General features: G+C 45.2%; 1 protein-coding gene across 9 annotated transcripts; it reads left to right on the top strand.

Annotated features, from left to right (window-relative positions):
* The first annotated feature begins 311 nt into the window (after positions 1 to 311).
* FOXN2 (forkhead box N2) lies at positions 312 to 23,498 on the top strand. Of its 9 annotated transcripts, none has more exons than XM_015856935.3 (6): positions 312 to 358; positions 8,487 to 9,037; positions 11,314 to 11,438; positions 14,967 to 15,028; positions 18,373 to 18,441; positions 18,859 to 23,498. In XM_015856935.3, exons 2-6 carry the CDS (start codon positions 8,501 to 8,503, stop codon positions 19,365 to 19,367), a joined length of 1,302 nt encoding a protein of 433 aa, XP_015712421.1. In that variant the 5' UTR covers positions 312 to 358; positions 8,487 to 8,500; the 3' UTR covers positions 19,368 to 23,498. The 9 variants fall into 9 exon arrangements, with proteins under 9 accessions (XP_015712421.1, XP_015712414.1, XP_085398802.1 ...); XM_015856928.3 differs by having other exon boundaries at positions 14,964 to 15,028; XM_085542676.1 differs by having other exon boundaries at positions 312 to 419.
* The last annotated feature ends 1,323 nt before the right edge of the window (positions 23,499 to 24,821 follow it).

Below are 24,821 nucleotides of genomic sequence, written 5' to 3'. Positions count from 1 at the left end.
GCATGGCAGAGCAAACATGGCAGCGTGCGGGCACTGCAGCCCCATTCTTTGTGCAGCTGACATAAGGGAAGAAAACAGAAGTGGATTTAATCTGTGGGGCAGGCAAGGTTCTTCGGGAAAGAGAGGGAGAGGCAACAGCACACAGCTGGGCGACTGGGGATGCGAGGGAGGAGGACAGGGCAGTCAAACTGCACAGATACACGCTTTAACTTGGCACGGCGCTGAGGGGCGGGGCGGGAGGCGGGCTGAGCCGGTTGCCATGGGGAGGCGGGAGGGAGGCGCCGCAGCCGGCGCTCCGTGACACATCCCCCGCTGCCATATTGTGCCGCGCTCCCGGCAGCACGGCTTCATGACCGCGGTGAGTGAGTGAGTGAGTGCGCGGGGCGGGCAAGCGGGCGGCTCCTTCGCATCCGGCTCCGGTTTGTGCTGCCGCCGCCTTTCCTTTTCTTATTTATTGATTTTCCTTCTCTCTTCTTTAGAATTATTGTTGGCGGATCCGGGAGGTTTGACCGGCAGGCGGTGCCGGGGTGGCGGCGCGGGGAGGGCGCTGGGCCGTGGCGTGTCGGGTAACGCGGCGCTGAGCGCACAAAGCCCCGCGTGCTGCCGGCCCCAGGCCCGACATGGCGGCCCCGTGGCGGCCGGCGGCAGGAAGCGCGGCCCGGCACCGTGCGGCCCCGCCCCGCCGCTTGGCGCCTCCCCCGGCTCGTGGCGGGGCTCGAGCCGGCCGTGCGGGATGGGCTGGACGGCGACGGGCACGGCAACGCTCGTGCCTCGCTGGCTGGGCGGGAGGGAAGCTCTCGAGCAACACGTGGAGGTCGGAAGCACGGGCTCGCGTTTTGCTCGGACGCTGCGGGAATAACTTTTTAGCCAGGTCGGTGCCTGACCTGCCAGCCGGCAAAAGGCTCCTCTTGATCTGTGCCAAGCGATGCGGGCCGGGCTGCAAACCGTGTTATGGTGGGTGTGCGTTTGAATGGACTTGAGGGGCGTCCTCCTAGAAGGTGGCTGTGATGATATGTCACCTTATGTCACCGTGTTTGGAATGGAGTTGTGGTACTTTTATGCGCTGCTCTGGTTGGTTGGTCAGTCTTTCTGCTTTGTGTTGCGTTCATTTAGTTTTTCTCAGCAGGTCTGTTCTCTCTTGACCAGAGAATGAAGTTGGAACCCCTTTATGTGCTGCGGGCTATGCTGTACTGACAGAGCTCTGTAGGGATTGCTCAGCCCATGTTTTATCCCAAAAGAGACACCAACTAAGGAGTGTGCTGAGTCAAGGGCTCCATCTGCCAGCACTTTTTTTCTTGAAGAGCCTTCCCATTACCACTGGGAGCACGGGACAAAAGGTGCCAGCACTGCCAGCACCCGTCAGTGTAGGAATGCGCCAGCCCAGTGAGCAACTTTGCAGGTACAGGGATGTGCACTACCACACTGGAAGGACTACCTGACAAGCAAGTGGAGCGGCTGGGAAGGAAAGAGGCTTAGAGACATGAATCACTAATTTATTACGAATTCATCACGAAGATGATCAGGGGGCTGGAGCACCTCCCCTATGAGGACAGGCTGAGGGAGTTTGGTTTGTTCAGCCTGGAGAAGAGAAGGTTGCGGGGTGACCTCATTGCAGCCTTTCAATACCTGAAGGGAACTTACTCCCAGGAGGGGAGTAAACTCTTCGAAAAGGCTGATAATAGCAGGACTAGGGGAAATGGTTTTAAGTTAAAAGAGGGAAGATTTAGGTTGGATGTTAGGGGGAAGTTCTTCACTAGGAGAGTGGTTAGGCCCTGGAACAGGCTGCCCAGGGAGGTTGTGGATGCCCCGTCCTTGGAGGTGTTCAAGGCCAGGTTGGACGGGGCCCTGGGCAACCTGATCTAGTAAAGGTGTATGTTTGGTGGCCCTGCCAGGCAGGGGGGTTGGATCTACATGATCCTTGAGGTCCCTTCCAACCCGGGTCATTATGTGATCCTGTGTGATTCTGTGATTACCATTTCTATTAAAAATAGTTTCTGCCTGCTCTGCTTGGTTGCCTTAAGACCCATCACTTTGGCCACAATTTTGGCAAACGAGATAACCTGGTGCCCAAAGAAGCTGTGTAGAAGCTGTGATTAGAAAGTGAAGCAGTTCTTGCATGGGAATGTTGATTCCCGTAAGAACAGTAACAGTGGTTATGCTGGTGTTATAGGGTTCCTCCCAGCCAGATCACAAACTTTGAGATGACAGAACCAGGTGCTGGAAGAGGTGACAGTGTGCAACAGCCAATGTGAAGTTTTCACGCTGTGTTCTTCAAGGGGATATTTGTACTGCATCACCAGGGTGTAAAATGAGCTGTGTAAATACGGCCTTCCTTCCCAGGCTGTGCATCAGCAATGGGTGAGCAGTCCTTTGGCCTTTTTGCCCTGAGTAGAGACTGTCAGCTGCAAGGATGGAGCAGGGTACACCTGTTACCCTCTGGCATAGGTGTAATTTAGATCAGTTTTATTCCATGTGGCTCCTTGAGTTTTCTTCTGGTTGTTTCTTCCCATCCTGTGTAGTGAGCTGTATTCTGCATATGCTCATGCGTGAGATGTCACAGTGTTAGTTGTAACCCATTTACTTTATGGAAGGAAGTAGGTAGGGGCTGGGGCAGTTGTTGAGTCTACCTCGTTTGCCTGTAGGCAATTAGATGGTGTTGTGCAACTTCCTGTGCAGAAATCCTGCTGTCAGTGGTGCTTCCGTGACTCATGGAAACATGCTGCTTTGTCTTTCAACAAGTGTGCACTTGCAAACTGCACACCTCATCCAGCTCCCTCTATAACAGGTTCAAGGATTGATTTCTGTCTTAGGCTTCGTGTGTGTTGCATATGTTTTCCCAGCTCTGGCAGCTTTCTCAACGCCAGAGGAGACAGCCACAAGTAAAACAAAAGATGTCTGAGCTGATGCTCTGCTGTCTCTGGATGGACCTTTTCACACAAGTTTGTTGATTAATTCCCTGTTATATTGTGCACTTGCTGTTTCATGTGCTCGCTGAGCAGTGATAAACCAACTTTTTCTTACTGTGCTGTGTAAAAGCACATAGCTTTCGAACCCAGCTGTCCACACCAGAGCTACCGACTGGCACAGCTCGGTGTGCTTCTCAGCAGCATCTCTGGGCAGCTTTAACTCTGCTGGAGTGGCGGTTTTCCATCCATTAAGGGCTGGATTGGAGGTACTCGGGCACTTCTACTCCATCTTTGTATAGTTTGGCTTCTTTTCCGCCAGCTGAGCATCCCACCTATGTATATCATGGCAGTTCCAGTTGCTTTTCTTGCACAGACCCAAGCTGTGTGCTGGGAAGCTTGTGGGCAGGCAGCAGCAGTTACCCAGCCCTCATCCTCAGGCTGATGAAGCAAATCGACCTATCCAGCTACCTGGAAACATGGTTTGTTTGGGGGATGTTGACTAGTCAAAGTACAGCCAGCTTGCTTTTGGACTTTTGACCGTGCTATGTGAGAAGTTTTTAGTGTCACCTGGTGTTTCCGTAGCCTCGTCTTATTACCGCAGGTACCTTTCCATTGCGAACAAAGAAGCTTTACATCATCCATAGTGTTTCACTGAAGGTGTGCTTTCAGCATGCAGGGTTCTGTGTGATGAACTGGATGGCTCTTGTGTGGAAGAGATGCTGTTGGCCCAGTTGTTTTAGTGTGCGGTTGCCATTTTGTGCCATAACTGTTATGAGCAGAGGGGTTATTCTGGCATGATTTTAACACAAAGCCAAATGAAACAGTTGAGTTCAGAGAGAGAGAGAGAGAGATGGCCAGTAGCATGTGTGGGGGAGGATGTTGTGTTATTGTTACTGGAACAGCTGGGGAGATGAGCAATGTGAGGACAAGAATGTCATTCTGCTTTGCCTTGAGTTCTTTGTGTCTGTACGGGGATGACCAGAGCTCCATGAGCTCCATGTTTCTGAGGATACAGGCAGGTGTTATTCATCCCTTTGGCCTGTCTCGAGGCATATCAATGCTAGTGACTACTGAATTTTGTTGCCTTTTTAGTAGTTTCCTGCTTATGGAGCTTTCAGGATGCAGCTTAAAAGAAAATGAAGCATCGGTGCAGAAGTTCCTGTCCTTGCTGGGCAGCAAGAGTTCCTGAAAATCCCTCTCAGAGTGTAGCCAGACCTTAAAGGGTAAGAGGAAAACTTGAACTTGGGAAGCAGTAACTGGAAAATAGCAGTTAATGAAAGCTTGGCGATTGCTGAGCTGTAATGTGGAAGCTACTTTGTGTTGGGTGCTGATGTTGGCTTTAAAGTAAATCTTACATAAAGGTGTTGCTTCAGGTAAGGCTTCAGCTTGGTGGTTTTCATTTGGAAAGTAGATGTTCTGGTCCTTTAAGGCTGAAGAAGGCTGAAAAGCTGCATGGAAAATAGAGCATTATGTTTCAAGTGTTGGGAAATTGTTACTGACACCAGCTGAAATGTAGCTATAGGGATATTCGCTTCTGTTTCAAGGGGATGGTAGGGAAACATGTGTAACAGTTATCCTGGAAAGGAAATTAGCATCAGGCAGTCTCTGCCAGGCGTTTGTTCAAATGACTCATTTGTGAATGGCTCGCTCCTTTATTTGCATTTTCAGTTCATTCAGCAGTGCACAGAATTTGGTTGGCGGCTGGTACCTTTTGTTTTTGCAAGATACATTCACTATTGACTGCGAAGGTTCTTTCTTAATCAAAAGCAATGTTATTTTCTCCTTCGCTGACACCAAGGCTTTTAAAAATGGCATAGATTTCCCTCTTATTTCTTGTTTCCTGCTTCCCAGTCTCTCCCTATTAAACTGTTTCCATGTGCACATGTTAAACCTGAGGCTCTAGGAGCCAGGTTCCAGGCTGGCTGCAGCCTTTGGGGCGTGTGACCCAATGGCTCTGGGCCCAGCGAGGCCTACAGGGCCCAGCTACGTGAGCCTGTCTCAGTTTGTGTATCATTTGTGTTAAAAGCACTTATTGTAATCACAGAAACTCCCGTATGTGTATGTACGTCTGTTTGATTTACTAGCTTTTTTTTTTTTTCCCCCATACAATTTGAAGCTGGAAGTAAATGATCTTCATGGTCCCTTCCAACCCAAGCCATTTTACCACTCTGTTAGATGTCAGATTAAATCTCGTCCCCCTGTTTCCTTCCCTTCCCTGGACTATGATAAGGTTTTGTTTCCCTTCCATTTTTAAATAGTGCAGTGTATTTTTAGCAGCTTCTCCTGATATTTGAAAATCAGGGGTGTTTCTTTTTTCTTTTCTGCCTAATTAGGTGAAAGGCTGTGGGAGGATCTTGACATTAAAAGGGGAGAAGCTTGGAAATATTACTCCTGGAAACCCTGTTTCCCTTTAACAGGATGACGAAGAAAAGCCAAAGCTCCTGGGCTCTCTGTGTGGCAGGCTGGCTTTAAGGAGCTGATAACCACCACGAACAATTATTCCTCTGTTGTGGTTTGCAAGGCAGGAGGTGCTTGTGCCCCCCCTTGTTACTGGTGAACACAGCAGTCTGGTCTGGAGATGAGGGGTCGGTTGCCTGCCAGGTTGCTCAGATCTGTGACCAAGAGGTGGTTTTGTCCTCAGGAGATTGTGGTGCTGTAGTTGTCTTGGATACGTGACATCACGCAGACTCATAATCAAATATAGGCCATTTGCAGTGCTGTGGGGATTTGAATCCGAGCCCCAGCCTGCGCAGGCTGTGTCTCGGATTCCAATCCCCACAATGGGATGGTGTGGTGAGGGGAGCCTGAGACAAAGGAGAGCTGAGAAGGTTCACTGCAGGGGAAGCGGTCCAGTGCTGGGCTGTGGATGCTTGTGGATGCTTGCAGCCGCCCGAGTGTTGTACCTTCAGCACTTCCAGCTTTTTCTCAATGGATTTTCACTAGCCGTGCCAGGAGCTCTGTTACTTCTCCCTTTGATGGGACTGGTCCCTTGCTGTGTGCATGCTGGCTTGAAAGCTTATAGCAAACTTGTGTGAGCGGCAACAGCCATTTATGCACGTACTGTTTTAACAACAGAATATATGCATTGGTGTATTTATGTCAGGACAGCCCCTGGTGTAGATGCATCTCCCATAAATGCAAGGAAATACAAAAAATTCGGTGGAGCAGTTTGATACCACTGGAGCTGCTGGTATGCAAAGGCACGGAGGGATGCTTTTAAATACTGTCCTAGAGCCTGTGTGTGTGGGTATAGACCTGTGTGCTGACTGCACTGACACTCCAGTAGTGTAACACACCCTGAGAGTGTGCTGACAGAACTGCCCTCACGTGATGGCAGTGTGACACCATTAAATAAACCTCCTGGATTAAAGCCATGCGCTGCTCCTTAGACAGTGTGTGCGTGGTCTATTTTTAATGTCTGAGAGAAACTGCTGCACTGTTAGCAGGTTCCAGGTCTTCCCAAGTAGCTACTGAGGTCACCTGGTTGCTTGGCTGGTCCTGCAGAAACAAGTGGTGACGTTATGGGAAGGCTGTCCTAACCTGGGGCATCATGGGTGCTGTATGGCAGCTTTCATCTCAGGCTGCCGTGCACTGAGCTGGAAAGTGAAGAAGAGTTAAATAGCAGCCCTGCTCATACAGTGCTGTGCAGAAAAGGTTGGTTGGTTGGTTGGCTAATGTCAATGGCAGCGTGCTACATTACTGCAAAGCACAGAGTCAATGTGCGCTGCTTCATGTGTTCAGAGATGTAATCAAAGTGTTATTTCTGCATTTAGAAGGCTGGAGGTTCCAGCCCTGCTGGCTGGGCTGGGGCTGTCAGCGTGAGAATAGCAGTAAGTTTCTGAGTATTGTGTTTGCCAGCTGGAGAGGCTGGTAAGTGGCCTCTCCTGTTTTATATTGGTGCTGCAAATTCAGCTTGGGTAGGAGCATAGTGGAGAGCAAGTCCTGCTGGCTGCCTCTAACCTTGTTTGCATCAGCCTTCCTAGCTGGCAGCAGGGAGAAACACAAGGAGAAACACTGAGGTCCAAGCGTATAAAGTTCTGTCACAGCATCTGCTCTGCAGGGCTTCTTCAGTGCTCTTTGCTGTCCTGTGATACCCCCCCAGGATCAGCCCTTCCCTCTCCCAGCAGTGATGGCTTCATTGAATCATATAACCCTTATGTTTGAAGCCACCTTTGAAGACTGCAGTAGTTAAGGAACTGATCTTCCATTCCACCAATGTTGATCAGACCGTAGTGGTCTAATAATGGCCTTTAGAACCTTCTAAAAAATATGTAACATCTGCTGATGTGTTCGTGTAGAAGATGTGTAAGGTGGTAAAGTAGGCACTATGGAGGTCATGTAACACAAGTGGCTTTCTGTAATGCATCTACTAAGAAAAACATGGAGTATTATTTTTTATATTAATGATATTATATCTTAACATTAAATAACATATGCTAATATGTTAACGTAGTATAAATATATTGTTTACAAACAATTGCATGTAGAATATTAATTAACAATAGAAATGGCTCTGTTTTAATGCCAACTGATAATTTCTGTCTACAATCTTAGTAGCAATAGACTTAATCTGATGGTTTGCCCTCATACAGAAGCGGAGCAGGTCCTTGTCCCTGCTGTCTCTGCAGAGACACGAGAACTAAGCCACGTATTCATAGCAAATACTACAAAACCTGCTCCGACAAAACCCATCCAGTAACTTGTATCACACAGTCTGGTGAGATAACTGTCCTCATCTGCTGTCTGATTTACAACTGAGCAGTTGTAGTAGGAGCAAGAGTATGAAACCAGAATGATAGCTCGTGTACAGGGGCAGGGAAGTCAATCTGATTTTTATGTATTTTAGTTCTTACAGTTTATGTGATCATCAGCTTTGCTGGTGGACTTGCATCTGGAGCTGGATAGTCTGACATTCATAGCAGGCTACATCTGTAAAGTGGTTTTACTGGGCTGTGCTTCTGACACAGCTATGTCGGCCAAAGTTTAGGTGCAGCAAGGCTCTAATGTGACTACATCAGCAGAAAAGGCAGCTGTTAAACTAACAGTTTGCTTGCTGGCCTGTCTCAACCTCCCCAGTGGGAGGGAGTGCTTGTGTCTTGCAGGGGGTTGTAAAGACTCCATTTGCACCAAGACCACAAATTCACTTTATGCTGTTTAAGTTGTGTGACTTATTTTTTCCTCTTTAGGAACCAAAGCAAACACTTCCAAATAAGATTAATTAGGATTAACTTAGATATAATGAGTATCGTTAAAGACTTAATGTGAGAAGTGAATGTTTTAGGTCCCACCTGATGAAGTCATTTTTTCACATGTTGATGTCATCTCTGTTATTTCTGTGTCTCAATTGACTTTTCAAGGAACATAGAGCAATTTCCACGTGCTTACCGCGTGCTGTAGCCATGGGGAAGTTAAAAGGCCCTTATGAGGCTACTGGAAGAGTTGTGCTTGGCCTGCTCTCCTCAGTGACCGCAGTATGGGGATGGTATGGTGTTGTGTTCCCTTGGAGCTTTTTTGGCTTGGCGGGCTGCCTCTCAACATGGTTTTGAAGCTTTGCACTGATTTCTGTCTCCTTTGTTGCAGACCAGTCAAACTAAATGGGTCCAGTCACTGGAATGACTCCGGATAAGAAAGCTAAAATTCCAGGAGCAGAAAAAGCTGCAGGACTAAGACAGTCGCACAGGATGGGAAGCCTGCCCGATGCAGGAGATGCTGGGAGGCCTAAGGCCAACATAGTGGACAGTGATTCAGCGGATGATGAGCTCACAAACTTGAACTGGCTGCATGAAAGTACTAATCTTCTAACAAACTTCAGCCTTGGAAGTGAGGGTCTTCCAATTGTCAGCCCTTTATATGATATTGAGGGTGACAGTGTGCCATCCTTCTCACCCTCCTGTTACCAGAATCCAGAAAAAAAATCTTCCACTTCCAAGCCTCCTTATTCTTTCAGCCTTCTCATCTACATGGCTATTGAGCACTCTCCCAACAAGAGCCTCCCAGTCAAAGAAATCTACAGCTGGATCCTGGAACGCTTCCCCTACTTCGCCACAGCACCAACGGGATGGAAAAACTCTGTCCGACATAACCTCTCCTTGAATAAATGTTTCCGGAAGGTGGAGAGAAGCCATGGCAAGGTGGGGCTTTGGGGGGGTAGTTAAGTAAGGTTTGAAATTCACAAGAGAGTTAAGAAGACCCTGTTGTTCTCAAGGGCTTCTTCCCCTCACCATGTGTGTAGCAGTTGAGTGTTGAAGTCCTTTAACACGTTATTCACATCTGTTGATATTTTGGAAATGCCACTTGTTACCCTTATTGTAAAGGGCTTTGTTTACACAAAAACAAAGTTTTGTTGGTGTGAGCTGCCAAGCTGGGGAGCCTGAGGATGTTTATTGTCCGTTCCTACCTCCACACCCATGGGAAGATACACATGTGCTCTGCCAGCAGGAACAAAAGTAACTGATAGACACATGCTGTAGGACATGGGGCATCACAGAGGTAGGGAATCTTATCAGGAAAACAAACGGGTCAAACTAAAAATTGCCTTGAATATTAACCTTGAATATTTCACTTGTGATCCCTTAGCACAGCTCTAGCTTTTGAAAAACCTTCTTAATTCCTGCACTTAATGTACTGTAGTCCTTTAACCTCTGCCATAACAATATTGTGATAACTCTGCATGTCTCTATAAAAAAGCCTTCTCGAGACAAGCTGCATGTAAAGATCCACTTCTTAAAGTCAAGGATATTTCTGCATAGATGGCTCACTGGCTCAAATGATTTTATTGCCGACTTCTGTCCTCCCTATCTCATTTCCCATCCTGTTTCTCAAATAATCTGCTCTGACTTCCAAAGAGTGAAACAACACTTCCCCTCACCCCAAAGTCAGTAAACAAAACCTGAAACCACGTGGTTGGACTTCAGCACAAGTGGTAGCGGGCTTGTTATCAGAAGCGCACATAGTGCCTGGCATGTCCAACATATCAATGGAGATGGAGGTCCCTGATGTGCAGCTGGAGCTCAGCAGATGTCAGGAAGGGCTGGTTTGTACTGCAGGGCTGAGTGCTGATTCTCAATAAGCGTACTTTAAATGAGGGGGCACCTTTGTCTGGGAGAAGAGTTGAGGGTAGGAAGAGAAGTCTTGGAAACTGGTCTACACCTTGCTGCTTTGTGGATCTGTGTATTACAGCTCATCTGCTCCAGGTCTGGAAGCCTCATGGTGTGCATTGCACCAAATGTCTCTGCATAAGGGCAGCAGGAACTGCCCACTCCTTTCCTTCTTTAGCGAATCTACTGGGTTCTGAGTAAGTGAAGTCAGAGGTCGCATTTGTGCCAATATATTCTGGTTTTTGTTGTTTTTTCCCCTTCAAGCAGGCAAAGCGGTATAGTCAATATGGAAAGTTGTGTGGTTAAAGGGCAGCAAGCAAGGGATGTGGGGCCCTGGGTTACAGCCTGTTTGGATCATCAGGGACGTGTTTCTGTTCCCCTGTGAGCCCTCCAGTTCGGAGCTGTGGCAGTGATATGGCCTTGGCCTTTGTGGGGGTGTGTGTGAGAACTTCTTCCTCTGCCCTTACCGACAGTTATTTGAAAAGCTGTTTTGCGTGCTGGCAGTTATGTAACTTAGTGAGGTGAAGAGTGATGAAGGGCAGCTGAACTGTTGTGGATTTTTGGACTTCTTTGTATTTATTTTTATATTAATTGCCACCAATGGGGGTTAGGCCGTGAGGAGGTGGGAGCTGCATTCTCACCAAGCATCACTGGTCTTCTGACAACTATATGGAATTCCCACCTGCAGTTTTGCTTCTTTCAGAAGTATGGCACTGACTTCACATCTGTTGACTTTCTACTTGGCATTTTTGTTAAGCAGTAGGTCCAAGTGTGAGACATTTGGATGAAGGGCAGTGGCTTCAACTAAAATTACAGAGCAGCATCTCTATTTCTCAGCCACAAACTCTCCCTGATTTGATTTCCTTCCACCATTAATAGCAAAATATTTCCACTCTTCCTGAGAAGTCCAGTGACTAAAATAGGACCTCTAACTTGTGTGCCTTATGGGTCCTGTGATCTCATGGAGTATCCATCTATAAAACTGTATTGCACCTCATGGCTGGCTGAAGATGGCCCAGCGACCTCTGGGCTGGCAGGTGTTCCACCAAGCTTGAAGGTTTGCTCTGAGGCTTTTCTCTGTGCCTCGACAGGACCGCTTCCATCTTTTAATAGCTCCATACGTTTTAGTTGGAGCACATTGATTTCTTGCATATGCCGCTCGGCCTGGTACTGCAGGAGTGGAAAATAACAAAGTAGGTGTACATCTCTTCGAATCCTATAGAACTATAGTCCTATCCAGGTGCTGAGCTACCCCTTGCTTCTGCCATGTGTGTTGTCAGTTCTGCAGCATCTCCAATTCTTTCTTGCAGGTGAATGGAAAAGGTTCCTTATGGTGTGTCGATCCAGAATATAAGCCTAATCTCGTTCAAGCACTGAAAAAGCAGCCTTTTCCTTCAGCACTTGCGTTTTACACTCCACCGGCATCACCACCAAGGTAGGTGAACCTTCTCATACAAGTGCATTGTGCAGTTACATTCACCCACCCACCACAGGAAATACCTGGGCAGCTGTTGATGACTGACTTCCACTGGGAAAAGAATTTGAGTGGGACTTTGGTGAGCGAGGAAGACTGGCTAGACAGGACCAGAGAGCATCACAAGCTCAGGCTTCCCAGAGGTCTGGGATCAGTGTAATGATCTGAAGTGCTTTCTCTTAAATATTTTCTTTCTTCTATCTCTTTCTTTTTTCCCCTTCTTATTGTGTCTTGCTAGGGGTCCTGACTGGAATAACCCAGACAAGCAGTTAGTGCTGAGGCTTATTCTGCCTTTGTTATGGGGCTTTGCAAACAGACACTGCTTTTCTCACTGGTTTCCAAGAGGTGACATGGGGCTGGGCTGGTGGGGTGCTCATGAGTGCCATTTCTTTGGAGAGCAGGCAGTGGCCCTCACTGCATCAAAGTCCTGCTTTGAGCACAGGACACCTGGACCAATATGGGATGTATCTGGTGATACTTGCTGGAAAGGAGGTTTGTGTTCTCCTGTAAATCACTGCATTTAGATATAAGATGTATGTATCATATGCTGCTGTCAAGAACAGTCAACCTCTCTATGGTCTGAAGTGCCTGGAAAAGCTGGTCTAAGAGAGGAGCGTTTTTCTCTAAGGCTGTTAGAAACACTTTGTGGTGGGGATGAGAAGAGCAGTCTTTCCATTAAGCAGATTCCATGTCAGAGGATGCTCGATGAGGCTTCCCCGTCTGATGCATTTTAAGGTTAGGCAATGAACTGTGGAGAGTTTCAAGTAAACATCATCGTGTGTTCCTGGTACAGCAAGAGGAACATCAGTCAGAGGGAGCACTTAGAGGTGGCACAGAGAGTAGGAGGATGGAAAGCAACTAGGAATGCACTGCTGCTGATGGGATCAGGAGTTAGGCATGTGGCTGGTTTATCTAGATCGGCAAACAATTGGGGTGAGATAAGAGGTAATTATGATGTCTGTACATTGCCCTGTGCCTTGCCTTACTGCAAGGAGTTTCCTTAACAACCAGGAGGAACCGGGATTGCAGACACAATCTGTGAAATCGATACTGAATATTTAGCAGAACTTTCTAAGAGTCTCACAGGGCACTGACCTTGGGATCCCACACCCACTGTGAGCTGTAGCTGTTGGAGTGGTGCAGATGGGACAGGACCTCTGGGTGTTGTCTGCCAGCCAAAGGGGCAGGGGAAGGAGTCAGACTCAGCCCAGGGCAGGTTCTTCAGAGCCTTGTCCAGTTACAGTTTCAGTATCTCCGAGGTCTTCAAGATGAGTCTGATGATACAAGCATGAATGTGTGATTAATTTAGTTTGTATAAATACAGTGCAGTCAAGTTAGGTGTAGGGAAGCACCCTGAAGTACCTGCAGGACCAAGACTGCAGTTTGAAGCTGCTGGTTTTGGTAACCACTTGCCTTCATGGCAGGATTGGTCATGCTTGTCAACAGTTGCAATTACAAGGAAATTCAGGCACGTGGCAGAACTGCTGACTTCAAAACATGGAGTTTTATACTGCTTATATTTATAAGAATAGCAAAATTGGGACTTTCACTCATAGGCAGGGGAAAAAAAAAAGAATTTATTTTTCTTCTCCCTTCTGTGTTTAAAAATTCTTGAATTGAGATTTAAACTGTGGTTTAATTTTGAGGAAGGGCCCCAAGGCACTGCCCTGTGTGTGGATGGAAAGAGGAAGCCCAGAGGTGCTGCTGGGCAGAGCTGGGGAGGACCATCCAAACTTAACTCCAGGGCAATACTTGAATTGAATTTTGCAGTGGGATGGCTTGTGTTTGCAATTACTTTACTGTGTTCCTGGGGAATATACCTATCATTCAGCAGCGTTTTAAAATGCAGTTTAAGGTGTCGCTTTGATCAGGAGTTTTCCAAAGCTGTAATTGGTGTCTAGCAAACTGAAGCTTGTATTGTAGTAGGTGATGAGCATCAGTGATGCGTTTTATTTCCATGCAGGTTGGTGCAGGGTGCCTGGCTGCATTCTGTTCCTTGCACCCATTTCTAGCAGTCTCTACAGCCCTCATCTCACAAATGCCTTGTGCGTGTGCATGGGTTATCTTAATACTAAGCATTCACTTACTATGGGAAAGCTCAAAGAGAGTCTTAAAGGATCTGAGCTCAATTGAAAAGATGAAGATATTCAACATCTATTTGTGCACTTCACCTGCAGGCTGTGTGTGTTTGCACTCAGCTATGCTGATCTTTCTTCCTGTGGCTACCTTGCTGGGAGATGCTAAATATTGCTGTCCTCCTCAGGAGCTTTGGTTCCCAATGCCAGTCAAGCTGCAGTGCAGCAAGAACTCCTTATTTGGCTCAAATGATGCATTCCAAGTCACCTTGCTTTTCACTTTGTGCACTTTCTCCCTGTTGTTAGCAGCGTGCGCTGCACCAGCCTTTGGAACTGTCACCATTGACAAGCTGAGATTGGGCACAGTGCTGATGGCAAACCTAGTGGCAGCACTGAAGGGCATCCACCCCCCCATAGCAGCTGATTGCAGGGTGGGAAAGGTCTGCACAGCCACAGCAACACAATTCAACTTAAAGAAAGAATATTCTAGTTTAAAAAGGGTATTTTAATAATGGATGCAGTTGGTTTGGTTTTAATTAATGATCTAGACCAATAATTAAAAATCTATGTGATTGAATACTTAGCAGCTTTGTGTTTGGGGGCGTTAGCAAGTTGCTGTTAGCAAGCATACCTTAATGATAAGATTACTCTATTAATCCCATGAGGTGGCTTTTACAGATTGGACTTGTCTCTTTATTGCGCTTTTACTGCGCAGGTAAAAACCTTAAAAAAGTTTATTGCTGTGTTTCATGCCATTTTCAAAGTTGTATATTGTTACTGTTGTGTTTGTTTGTTTGATAGTGTGCTTATAATGAACTGAATAATTAGGGTTGGGTGCATAGCACAGCTTGTATTCTGCCGTGTATTAAGTGATGCTTTGCCAGCTGGAAGCTGCTAAGATAAGGCAAAATGCAGGTGTCATCCACAGAGCAGCCCAGCTTCACAGAACTTGGGAATCAGCAGCGAGCTCTTGTCCTTCGCCAGCTTTTTGCACAGAGCATCTTTTATTTTTGCTGATCTTTCACCGTTTGGAAAAGAAACAAACACAACTGGTTCTTACCCGCGCTGCTTCTCCCAGGTTCCAAGCACCTCTGCGTCAGCTACCATTTAGCTCAGATGTAGGGTTAAGCAAAGATAGCTTTTGTTGCCAGCAAGGCTTCTCCTCTGTGTGGGGTGTTTCCCAAATGCTGATGGTGGCTCATTGTGTTACATGAACAATGTGTTGCAATCAATGTGTCCATTATTCATCTGAGGGCAACAGATACTGTTGCCTGTTTGGTTTATCAGCCAAACTGTGGTGTCTTTGGGGTGCTTTTTAGTTGTTCTATGATAACAATATTGTGTCTAATGCACTTTATATACATTATTCAGTTAACTGAGGTTTTGTTTGACTTGTTGAATTTCTTTCCAGTAGGTCATCTTCTCCTCACTACTTATCTTCAGTACTTAAGCAGAATAATGGCCGATCTCTCAAAGGTAACTATGAATTTTCTTTCCTTCTGCTGCTAATCACAAGCATGTTCTAAACCCAGGGTGATTTTGATTTATTTTTTTATGTGGGCCTTTTCAGGAGGGCCTGCTAAATTACAAAAAAATATAAATAAATACAAAACTCAGTTAATAGAACACACACTTATTATATCAGTGATGTGTGTATTAAGCATAAGTCTATAAGATTGGTTTCGAACTGTAGAAGGAGTCCTGTTATTTTCCAGCAAAACATTTAGCAGACACATCAAATATGACCTACTTTAAGACTGAGCAGTTCCTTAGAAAACTGGTTTGAAAGCTCCGCGTCTCTACACTGGGGACTGTCTGTAGTTGGAGGTTTTTATTTGTCACCACAAACTAAGACAGAAAGGCAGCGAATTTTTGTGATGTGGTATGTAGCTACAGTAGTGCCTAAAAGCTGGGTGTTTGGTATAGGTGGCTGTGCAGTAATTACAAGGGAATGAGGAACAAGTCAGAAGAGTGCTACAAAGATGGCACCTCATAGAATCACCAAGGTTGGAAAAGTCCTACAAGATCACCCAGTCCAACCATCCACCCATCACCAATAGTTCTCATTAAACCATGTCCCTCAACACAACGTCCAAATGTTCCTTGAACACCCCCAGGGTCAGTGACTCCACCACCTCCCTGGGCAGCCCATCCCACTGCCTGACCACTCTTTCAGAGCAGTAGTATTTCCTAATGTCCAGCCTGAACCTCCCCTGGCACAGCTTATCACCAGTTACACGAGAGAAGAAGCCGACCCCCAGCTCACAACAACCTCCTTTCAGGTAGTTATAGGGAGCAATATGGTCTCCCCTGAACCTCCTCTTCTCCAGACTAACAATCCCATCTCCCTCAGCCTCTCCTCATCCGGCCTGTGCTCCAGATCCCTCACCAGCTTTGTTGCCCTTCTTTGAACATGCTCCAGGGCCTCAATGTCTTTCTTGCAGTGAGGGGCCCAAAACTGGACACAGTACTCAAGGCGTGGCCTCACCAGAGCTGAGTACAGGGAGACGATCTCTGCCCTGTTCCTGTTGGCAATGCCATTTCTGATGCGAGCCAGGATGCCATTGGCCTTCTTGGCCACCTGGGCACACTGCTGGCTCATGTTCAGCTGAGCATCAGAAAAGTGATGCAAAGTGGAGGTCAGTCTCTTCCATCAAGTGCCAAGTGATAGGATTGAGGCAATGGCCTCAAGTTGTGCTGGGGGAGGTTTAGGTTAAACATTAGGAATAATTTATTTACCTAAAGGATAGTCATGCATTGAAACAGGCCACCCAAGTAAAGTGCTGGAGTCCCTGTCTGTGGAGGTGTCTAATGGATGTGAGGATGTGCATGAAGGGACATAGTTTAGTGATGGGACTCGGTAGGTTAGGCTGATGGTAGGGCTTGGTGATTTTGAAGATCTTCTCCAAGCTAAATGGATCCTATGATGAATCTGTGATCTCTTCTGACCACAGCTAGAACTCCACAGTACAACCAATTTCCCCATCTACCGCATTAGACACAGGTGACTGCAGATGTCTGAAGGATGTTCCATAACATGCCCACCCCTCTTGGTTGTCTGTGCAGCAGCTGGCACTGAGACCTGAGGTGATGTAGCATTGTTCAGTACTGTCATTCTTGGCAGTTGCAGGATTGCACCCCTTGTCACAGCTACAGCAGCACGCAAGATAAGTAGGGGATGTCAGTGTAGCCACTTTTGTAGCACAGACAAACCCAAAGGGAAGCTGCTCCTAAGAAGAAATGAGTTGACACCAGAATCAGATTTAAAACAACAAAACAACGGTTGAATTTAAGACGGAAATCTATTTTTCATTGGCAGACAAATGCAAATAGAAGTAGTAGCAGCAGCTGCTGAGCAGAAGATGGTTACTTCATTTTCTCATATGTGCTTGTACAGTTTTCCTCATTTTATGGCATTGTAGTGGGCCTTTGTACCAGAAAGTAGCCAGGCAACACGCTGGGATATCACCATGTTTGTTCAGAAGCAGCCTGTTGAGCACAGGTCTTGTACCTGAGTATGGCTGTTTCACTTGCTGATTATGGAAAGTGAAAGGAAGTAACTGATGGAGGTTTTATTTCTTTTTGTCAGTTGCACTGTAAATTGTGAATTATGACTTGTCAGCTCAGTTGCTCTGTTAGTGCCAAAGACGAAGCAGGGAATAAAAGCATCTTGCAAGTGCAGTGGGATAAAACCTTAGAGTATTTTGATTTAAAAATTATAGAAAATGAAAATAATGGGGAAGGTGTATGTCTTACAACCTGCATTGGAGGCAGCAGCTCGTTCACTTCCCATGTTGATAAAAGCCAATATGGTGTTCTTCAAATTTCCCCTTGGCTGCAGTGAGACTATAAAAAAACTGTGTAAGGTAAGGAAATCAAATGAGCAATTCTGCGGCATCCCTCCCAAAATTCAGTCCCACTGAAGTTCACTAATACAGCTAATGCACGAAGTAGAGTGGGGGATGGACTGCAAATGGGATTGCCGGTGTTTCACTTCAGCAGCTCCTTTCTCAGCAGTAGCTGAGCAGGATGCAGAGACCGTTCCACTTAATGTGGGCACCTTCCAGCACATTGTCTTCCAGTCCCGTTGCTCTGATTGTAATCCACTCAGTGCAGCAAAGGGCAGCATTTTACAAGAAGTGATTGTCACCATAACTAAATCACTGCTGTTCATCTGAAGATTTTTCAATGCCTTTTTCTTACGCATATCTCTGTACCTTCTAGATGGAGTAGTTATGTTCTTTTTCCCCTTTTGTCTTCTCTGTTTGTTCCATTTTATATGTTCATAGTGTGAAAAATCTTACGAAGAGGGCACTTTGTGGTGATAGAAAACAGAAAATGTGTACTGAATTAGTGCTGTGTTTAACAGCGTTCTTCTGTCTTGTGCATTCATTCATAGAATGAGGGTATGAAGCTGATTAGGTGCCTTGTTTTGCCATATCTTTACAAACAAAAGCCACTTGTTGAGAACATCATCATCATACGAGCATCTGATTAATGTTGCTGTTTCTTGGCTTCAGATGTGGTTGTGTGAATTCAGTTAAGTAAGAATTCAGCAAGAGTTCAGTGTTGGTAGGGTTATCGCACTTTAGATACGTGGCCATTCTGTAGCCATGCTGCTCATACAGTGCCACTCTGGATCACCGTGCCTTTATTTTTTTACCTCATTAGAATCATACTGGGTCTGAATCCTTACACAGTTATCTGCTGTTCTTCATGGTAGACCGATGTATGCAGATTACATATTCTTCGTGTGTTCTAGAGACCTAATTTTTTCAGTCTTATCCAAGTTGTAACGTTTTGCTGTTTTTCTTTTGCAGAATCTGATATTGATGCTGCTACTGCAATGATGTTGTTGAATACTTCAATTGAACAAGGGATGCTAGACTGTAAGCATAAGCCATTTTGCTGGTTTTTCCTTCACCCCGTAGCTAAATGTTTTCTTTAAAGTTGCAGTAGTGGATCTCGCCAGTAGTAAGATGAGTCAAAAAGCAAATCTGTTTTGATCATTCTTTTCACTAGCATTAGTTTTATAGAGCCACCTTCTCTTTTTTTCCTTTCTTTTCTTGTGCAGAGTTCTTCCCTTGTCCTTTATGTACTAAATGCTAAGGAGATTCTCTTAGCTACTTCTCGGTGTCTCCATCATTTATCTGTGATTAGCTGAAGACCATTGTCTTCCGTGGATGGCAGAAATGTGCATAAGAAATCCTAGCTCTTAAGTGCTCGCTTCCAGCTTATTCTTTGCACTCAGCAGCCGAAGTGATCTCATTGAGTATATGCTTACCGATGGAATTCATTTTTAATAGGTGAGAAACCTCAGTCTCTGAAGACACCTAAGAAGAGGAGTTATGGCAGTGCATTTAATCCTTCCAGTTCCATAGAAAATGATTCTGCAGCCACCAATATTGATCCAAAGGAGGATCATAATTACAGCGCTAGCAGCATGGGTTCTCAGCGTTGTGCATCTAGGTCCAGTGTGTCTTCCTTGTCCTCTGTCGATGAGGTGTATGAATTTATCTCCAAGAACAGCCATGCTGGAAGTGACGGCAGTGAAGGATTTCACAGCGAAGTGGATACAGACGTTGACTATGAAGACGATCCTCTTGGAGACAGTGGCTATGCATCACAACCGTGTGTAGATACCTCTGAGAAAAGTCAGCCTAGCAACAAAGCACTCAAGGAGTTATGTCAAGAAATTGATGAGGAGCTGAAAGAAGCAGCGGGGTCCCTGCTCCACCTTGCTGGTATCCAAACGTGCTTGGGTTCCTTAATAAGTACTGCAAAGACCCACAGTCACAAGCAAAGGAAAAAATAGTGTGTTTGTCAATGTTGAATATATATTGAACATATATTTTTTTTAATTGTGGCAATACTCTTCTACTTTTACCCTTCACAAGGGAGATCAAAGCCATAAGAGGACTCATTGCTTTTTTATTTTTGGCACTAACTGTAATTTAGCCATTTGTTTTTAAATCACTGCCTAAAAAGAAAAAGAAACAAATTCAACTTCTCAGATTAGAAGAGATGCATGACTTGTGAAAACCTGAAAGCAAACTTCTCAATGATCACTGTTCTCCTTTTTAGCTTTCTTTTAAATAGTTTTGGTTTTTTTGTGTTTTTTTTTTCCCCAGAGTTATATTTGCTCAGACGCACGTTATGGTTCATGTTGACATCTCTGCTGGCCCCATCCGCAGAGGTGAATTTTGCCCTAAGGGCTCTGACTTCCATGTAAACATTGAAAAAGGAGGAGAAAAAAAGAAAAGGAAAGAAAGAAGGAAAAATAAAAAGAAACGTTCTAGCCTGAATTACCTCCTCCCATGCGCTCTCTCTCTGCTCTTCTAACCTCTCTTCAGTGGAAATGCTGCAGAAGTAGCTCCCAGTGGCTGCAGTTTTCAGCCCATCCAGTACAGTGTCTGAAAACTGCGCCACTGCAGGAGGTGCTCTCAGTGAGCTGTAAGTACCTGGGCAGAGGGAAGGAGCACAGCCCTCCCAGGCAGAGTGGACAACGGGTAGCTGAGGTGGGTGTCACCCTCTGCTTTATTTTTTCTTTCCTGCTTGTACCCCCACTGCAAACCTGCTGTCTGTAGGCCAGGTTCCTGAACCTGTTGTCATTGTTTTTTTTCTCATCTTAAGGCATGCTGTCCTAGTGGGGCAGAGGCTGGGGGTCACTTTATTGCAGATATGCACGCACCTTAGGTGTAGCCAGCAGTGAAAGCTGCCATTTGCCAAGCTTGATGTCCTCTTATCACTGCCACTGTTGAACATGTAGAATCGTACAACCATGGGATATCTTGGGATGGAAGGGACAAGTAAGGATCACTGAGTGCAACTCCAGGCTCCACGTAGCACCACGTAATAATCAGACCGTGTGTCTGAGAGCGTGCTGTTAGCACAAATTCTGCTGCTACCCCCTGCTGCATTTGCTGCCTTGCTCCCCAGTGGAAGAGGTGGACTCAGAGAATAAAGAACAGCAGCTCGTGCTGTTAAATTGGAAATAAGGAAGAGGTTTTAGGTGTCTAGGTCATGAATGACCACTGAAAAGAGAATTTTCACCCCTAACCTGAAACAAAGCCAAATAGTTTCCTTTTGAATCACTGAAGATGGAAAAGCAATTTGGGTTTTTTGGCTGTCCGTACCCTCAGTTTCCTAGATGAGCGTGCCTTCTGCCCAGTGGTTCCTTTTGGCCTGCCACATGCAGTGCATCTAACAAGCAAGGCAAGTCTTTGCCCCTTGGATGTCTGTCGTAACTGTTTTCCTTTACAGTTCATTTTTGCAATAAGAGTCTCCTTAGAGTTCCCACACATCTTTTGGCCAAAATAATAATAATAAATCAGTGGTATGGTAATTTTTTTCCTCTTTAATTAATATGATTGATGGTTTCTGATCTTTTATTCGTTTTTTTTTAAATTATTTTTAAAGAAAAAAGGTTTTCTGTTCAAAAATGGGTATTCAGTGCTGTTAGAGTGGGTTGTAACTGTGCTGTAACAATAAGGATGCCTTAAGTATGTTTCAGAGTCTTAGACAATATCAGTGGTCATCTTTCCTGTTTCTGAAGGGCAGTGCCATGTGCCATCAAGGTTCTTAGCTGACACATTGAGCTGTTGTTTCCAGCAGTTCTTGGGCGAAGCTGAGTAAGAGTTAGAAGTAGGAAACTAGCGCCCATTGTTTGGGCAGTTGAAGACAGTGCTGGGTTCAGCCCAGAGGTAACCTTCCCCTTGCAGAATGTTTTTCTGGCTCTTTGGAGGCCTTTTAGAGATCAGTGTTTTCTGTTTGTCAATTCTTTCATGAGTACTGCCATAAATGTATGTTTTAAATATGAACACAGCCGTGCTGCTGAGGGTCTGTTGCTCTAAGGGCCTGGTTCAGTGCCTCTTGAAGACAATAGTGGTGCTCCCACTGATTTCATGGCTGTAGGATCAAGCCTGAAATATCTGAGGTTCTTTTGTAGCATGTTTTGGAATTCAAAGCCAACTTTTTTTTAAAGCACAAACACTAGAAAATGTCTTTATTTTTTTTGGTTGTTTTTGTTGTTGTTTTTTCCAATCACTTCAGTTTTAAGAATGAATTATTTCTTGAAAGGGAAGAAAAGAACTCTGACATATTCCTACTCTGTGTTAACAGCCACTGGTACACATCTGTACACATGGTACAGGTGCAGACGTCTTCTGGATATCACAAGTGGTGCATTAGCCAACTAGATCAGCTGTTGGATGTTACTGATGGGTAGTAGGGGAAAGCTCGCTGTTTGAAAGAAGGTTGTAGATCAGTGCAGTGCAGTTTTGGAGGTGGAGATGTGAATGCTCAGTGGAACTACTTTTTGCTCCTGGTTTGCTTTAGCACTTTGACTGAATACTGAAAAGGGCAGAGTCTGCGTCAGTGCAGAGAACGAGGGTTCACCTACAGAGAGGTGCCGTTAGCAGTCAGGGTTTTGCTCAGCGCCATGACTTTGGTGGCGTGCTGTTGAAGAAGGGTGCCATATGGCTCGTGTTGGAGTTGGTTGCAACTCTTCTCTGGCTTCCAAGGAAAGCTGGATCAAAGTCCAGTCACTTGGGAAACAGTGCCAATATCAGCTCCATGGTTGGGTTTGGTTCTGAGTTTCTTTTGGCCTTGAATGAAAACCTGAGGAGGTTGATACTGTATTAGGAAGTTGGCTGTGCCATGACTAACCCTGAAGCAGGTGATCGTGGCTTCAGTGTTACTGAAGGAATGGGACTGGGAAGCTACCAGTGCATTTAATGACCATATACAACAAGCAATAAACCTACGCTGGTGAGCAGCTAACAGTGAAAGCTGCGTCCGTCCTCACAGCTTTCAGCAGGAGAGAACTGGCTGTCAGAATAGCTGCGGTTCCTTTTGCTTCCATAGCTAGAATGGGGTTTGGGTTTGTTTGCCACCTGAGTTAAAGACCCTGGTGTATATAGTATAAATGGAGTATAATTAAAAGTTATTTTGACTGTTGGTGGGTTGGTTTTCTTTAGCGACATATGTAAAATGTTCATGCCAATGGTTGACTCTAATATACTTTAACAGCAGTTAAAAGGCAACAAAAGTATTAATGAACCACCTTCATTCCTTTAAACGCAGTGGAGAAGTGCGCGGGGCAGGTGTGGAAGGGAGGTTGCTTTGCTTCGGGTAGATTGTGATGTGGGTGCTGTACAAACTGGTACTGGTCTTTCACACCCAGATACTGAATTACTGCTTTGGTGAAAGTTGCCTCAAATGTTTTAAAATCCAACTTTAAAATGGAGGTTGCCTAGCTGGCGGCTGCTCATTAGGCTGAAAAGGAAAAGCTTTGGTTAAAGCAAACTACACTCACGTGTGTTAATAACGGTGTAGTCAAAATATTTATTGAAAAGAAGAAATATTCTAAATGTTGCACCTGCCATTCTATCTTAAAGCACGTTCTTCACAACTAACTGCCAGTGCCATTACCAAGTCTGTTTTATAAATGTACATTTCTTCAAACTAAAAAGTGCATAATTAAAAGTATTATGTTGCTGCCATATAGTGATATGAAACATTTTATAATTGCCAATTCATTGTACCTATTATTTATTTAAAAGTGAATTGTAAGAATGCTTTCTGATCAAATGAACCAGAGTTGTTTTTAAAACGTTCCCTCTAGCTTGTTTCTGATGTAGCATAAGCAGCGTCCTTGGGTTTGGTTAGGATAATTTTGCCCGTAGGTGACCAGTTCTAACCCTTTTTCCTCCACTTCAGTCCTTTACCCGTTTTAAAGAATATTTACAGAAGTTTAGTTTTTTTGTATGCTAATCTCTGTTAATTAAAATGTTTATAAAGTTTATTTTTACCAAAGAGATGCAATTCATTATGACAAAATATTGCAGAATAAACTTTGTTTTATAACATTTGTGACTTTTCTGCCCACATTTTTCATTCAGATGATCAAAGGGGCTTTTATAAAATAAACGGCATTGCAAACAAAGTGCTGCGTTCTCTCTTTATCTACAGATCGTGGTATCGGTCCCAGAGGTGCTCTGAGAGCCCCCCGCTTTCCTTTAATTCTGCTCCACAAGAGTGGGTTTGGTTGGAAAAACAAAAGCAATTTGCTGTAGATCTCTGCTTGGTTCGGAACGTTGCGTGCACGTGGAAGCAATCTGTGTGGTGTAACACATAGCAGGATTTGCTTTCAGGCCAGTTCATCCATAACTGGCCGTAACACTTGAACTATATCCTATTAATGCTGGGATTTAATGGAACTTGAGGAATGTTCTGACATCTTGGGAACTGCTGGAATACTACTGCACACCTTTTGTCCTTGTGGGAGACATCTCACCTCGTTTATTTTGCTTTTTGGCAAAAAACTTGGGCTTTATTTTCCTATGATTACCCATGATTATTTTGTTCTACATCTGTATTGCTGCAGTTAAGCTGCTTGTATAGCATTCAGAGATCAGCAACGCAGTATAGGATGGATAATTGTAAGAGTATATGCCTGGGTAAAGCTGCACAGTTCTCACCTGATGCTCTTTCAGTATTTCCTCTGGCCGTGATCAATGGGGCCTGTTGCATCTTTATCCACAAGGCCTTATAGAAGGCAGACCAGTGGCAGCACCTTCCTCCAGCAGCAGGAGCAAAATGCTCCCATCCTTTTTCCACCTGTCTCAGCTTGCACCCTGCCAATGGGACAGATCACTATCAGCTGTGCTTGAAGTTTCCAGTCTTCAGATGCAATGTTTCTCATTCTCCCTGTTCTCTTCAAGCAGGCACTCCTGAAAGCTACCTGCTCTTGCAGCTACAGCTCATTTCCTGCTAATATAATTAGCTATCCCCTGCCAGTGTTTGTCTAAAGAGCTTTGTTAAACGTGAGTGCTTATTTTCCCATTGCCTCAGTACAAAAGCAATCATTCCCCTCCTTAGGCTCTTGAGCTACTAAACAAACCAAGATCATTTGCTTTCCATCTGAAGACATGATCTGCATTCCTTGTAGCCACCCTTCTGGTTCTTTGAGCTCAGTCCCGGTTTGCATTCATTCAGCGTGCTGATGCACATGCATGGCAAGAGCCACGGATGCTCCTCAGGAATGCTAGTGCTTTCTGCAAGCTGGCTTCTGCTTCCTGCCCTCAGCACCTCTGCTCCTATGAGATGCTACGTTTGCTGTCGTCATACAGAGTCATCAAAATGAAAACCTTCAACCAAGTACTTGTGTGCTCTTTCAGTGTCTGCAAAAGAACAACTGACTTTCATTAAAGCACATGTTTAGCTGAGCTTTGCTTTGATGCTGGTTGTCATAATCTCCGTTTCTATG

Source organism: Coturnix japonica, chromosome 3, assembly GCF_054131305.1.
Source record: "Coturnix japonica strain WE chromosome 3, WE-NBRP24, whole genome shotgun sequence".
NCBI classification, from domain to species: domain Eukaryota; kingdom Metazoa; phylum Chordata; class Aves; order Galliformes; family Phasianidae; genus Coturnix; species Coturnix japonica.
The sequence above is the reverse complement of the archived record's forward strand: the minus strand, read 5'-3'. Positions and strand labels throughout refer to the sequence as shown.

Bases quoted from the DNA above. Each gene is read 5' to 3' on its own strand.
- FOXN2 (XM_015856928.3), top strand. From the start codon at position 8,501: ATGGGTCCAGTCACTGGAATGACTCCGGATAAGAAAGCTAAAATTCCA. The intron at 9,038-11,313 runs GTGGGGCTTTGG...TCTTTCTTGCAG, and splicing joins TGGAGAGAAGCCATGGCAAG to GTGAATGGAAAAGGTTCCTT. The intron at 11,439-14,963 runs GTAGGTGAACCT...ATTTCTTTCCAG, and splicing joins CCACCGGCATCACCACCAAG to TAGGTCATCTTCTCCTCACT.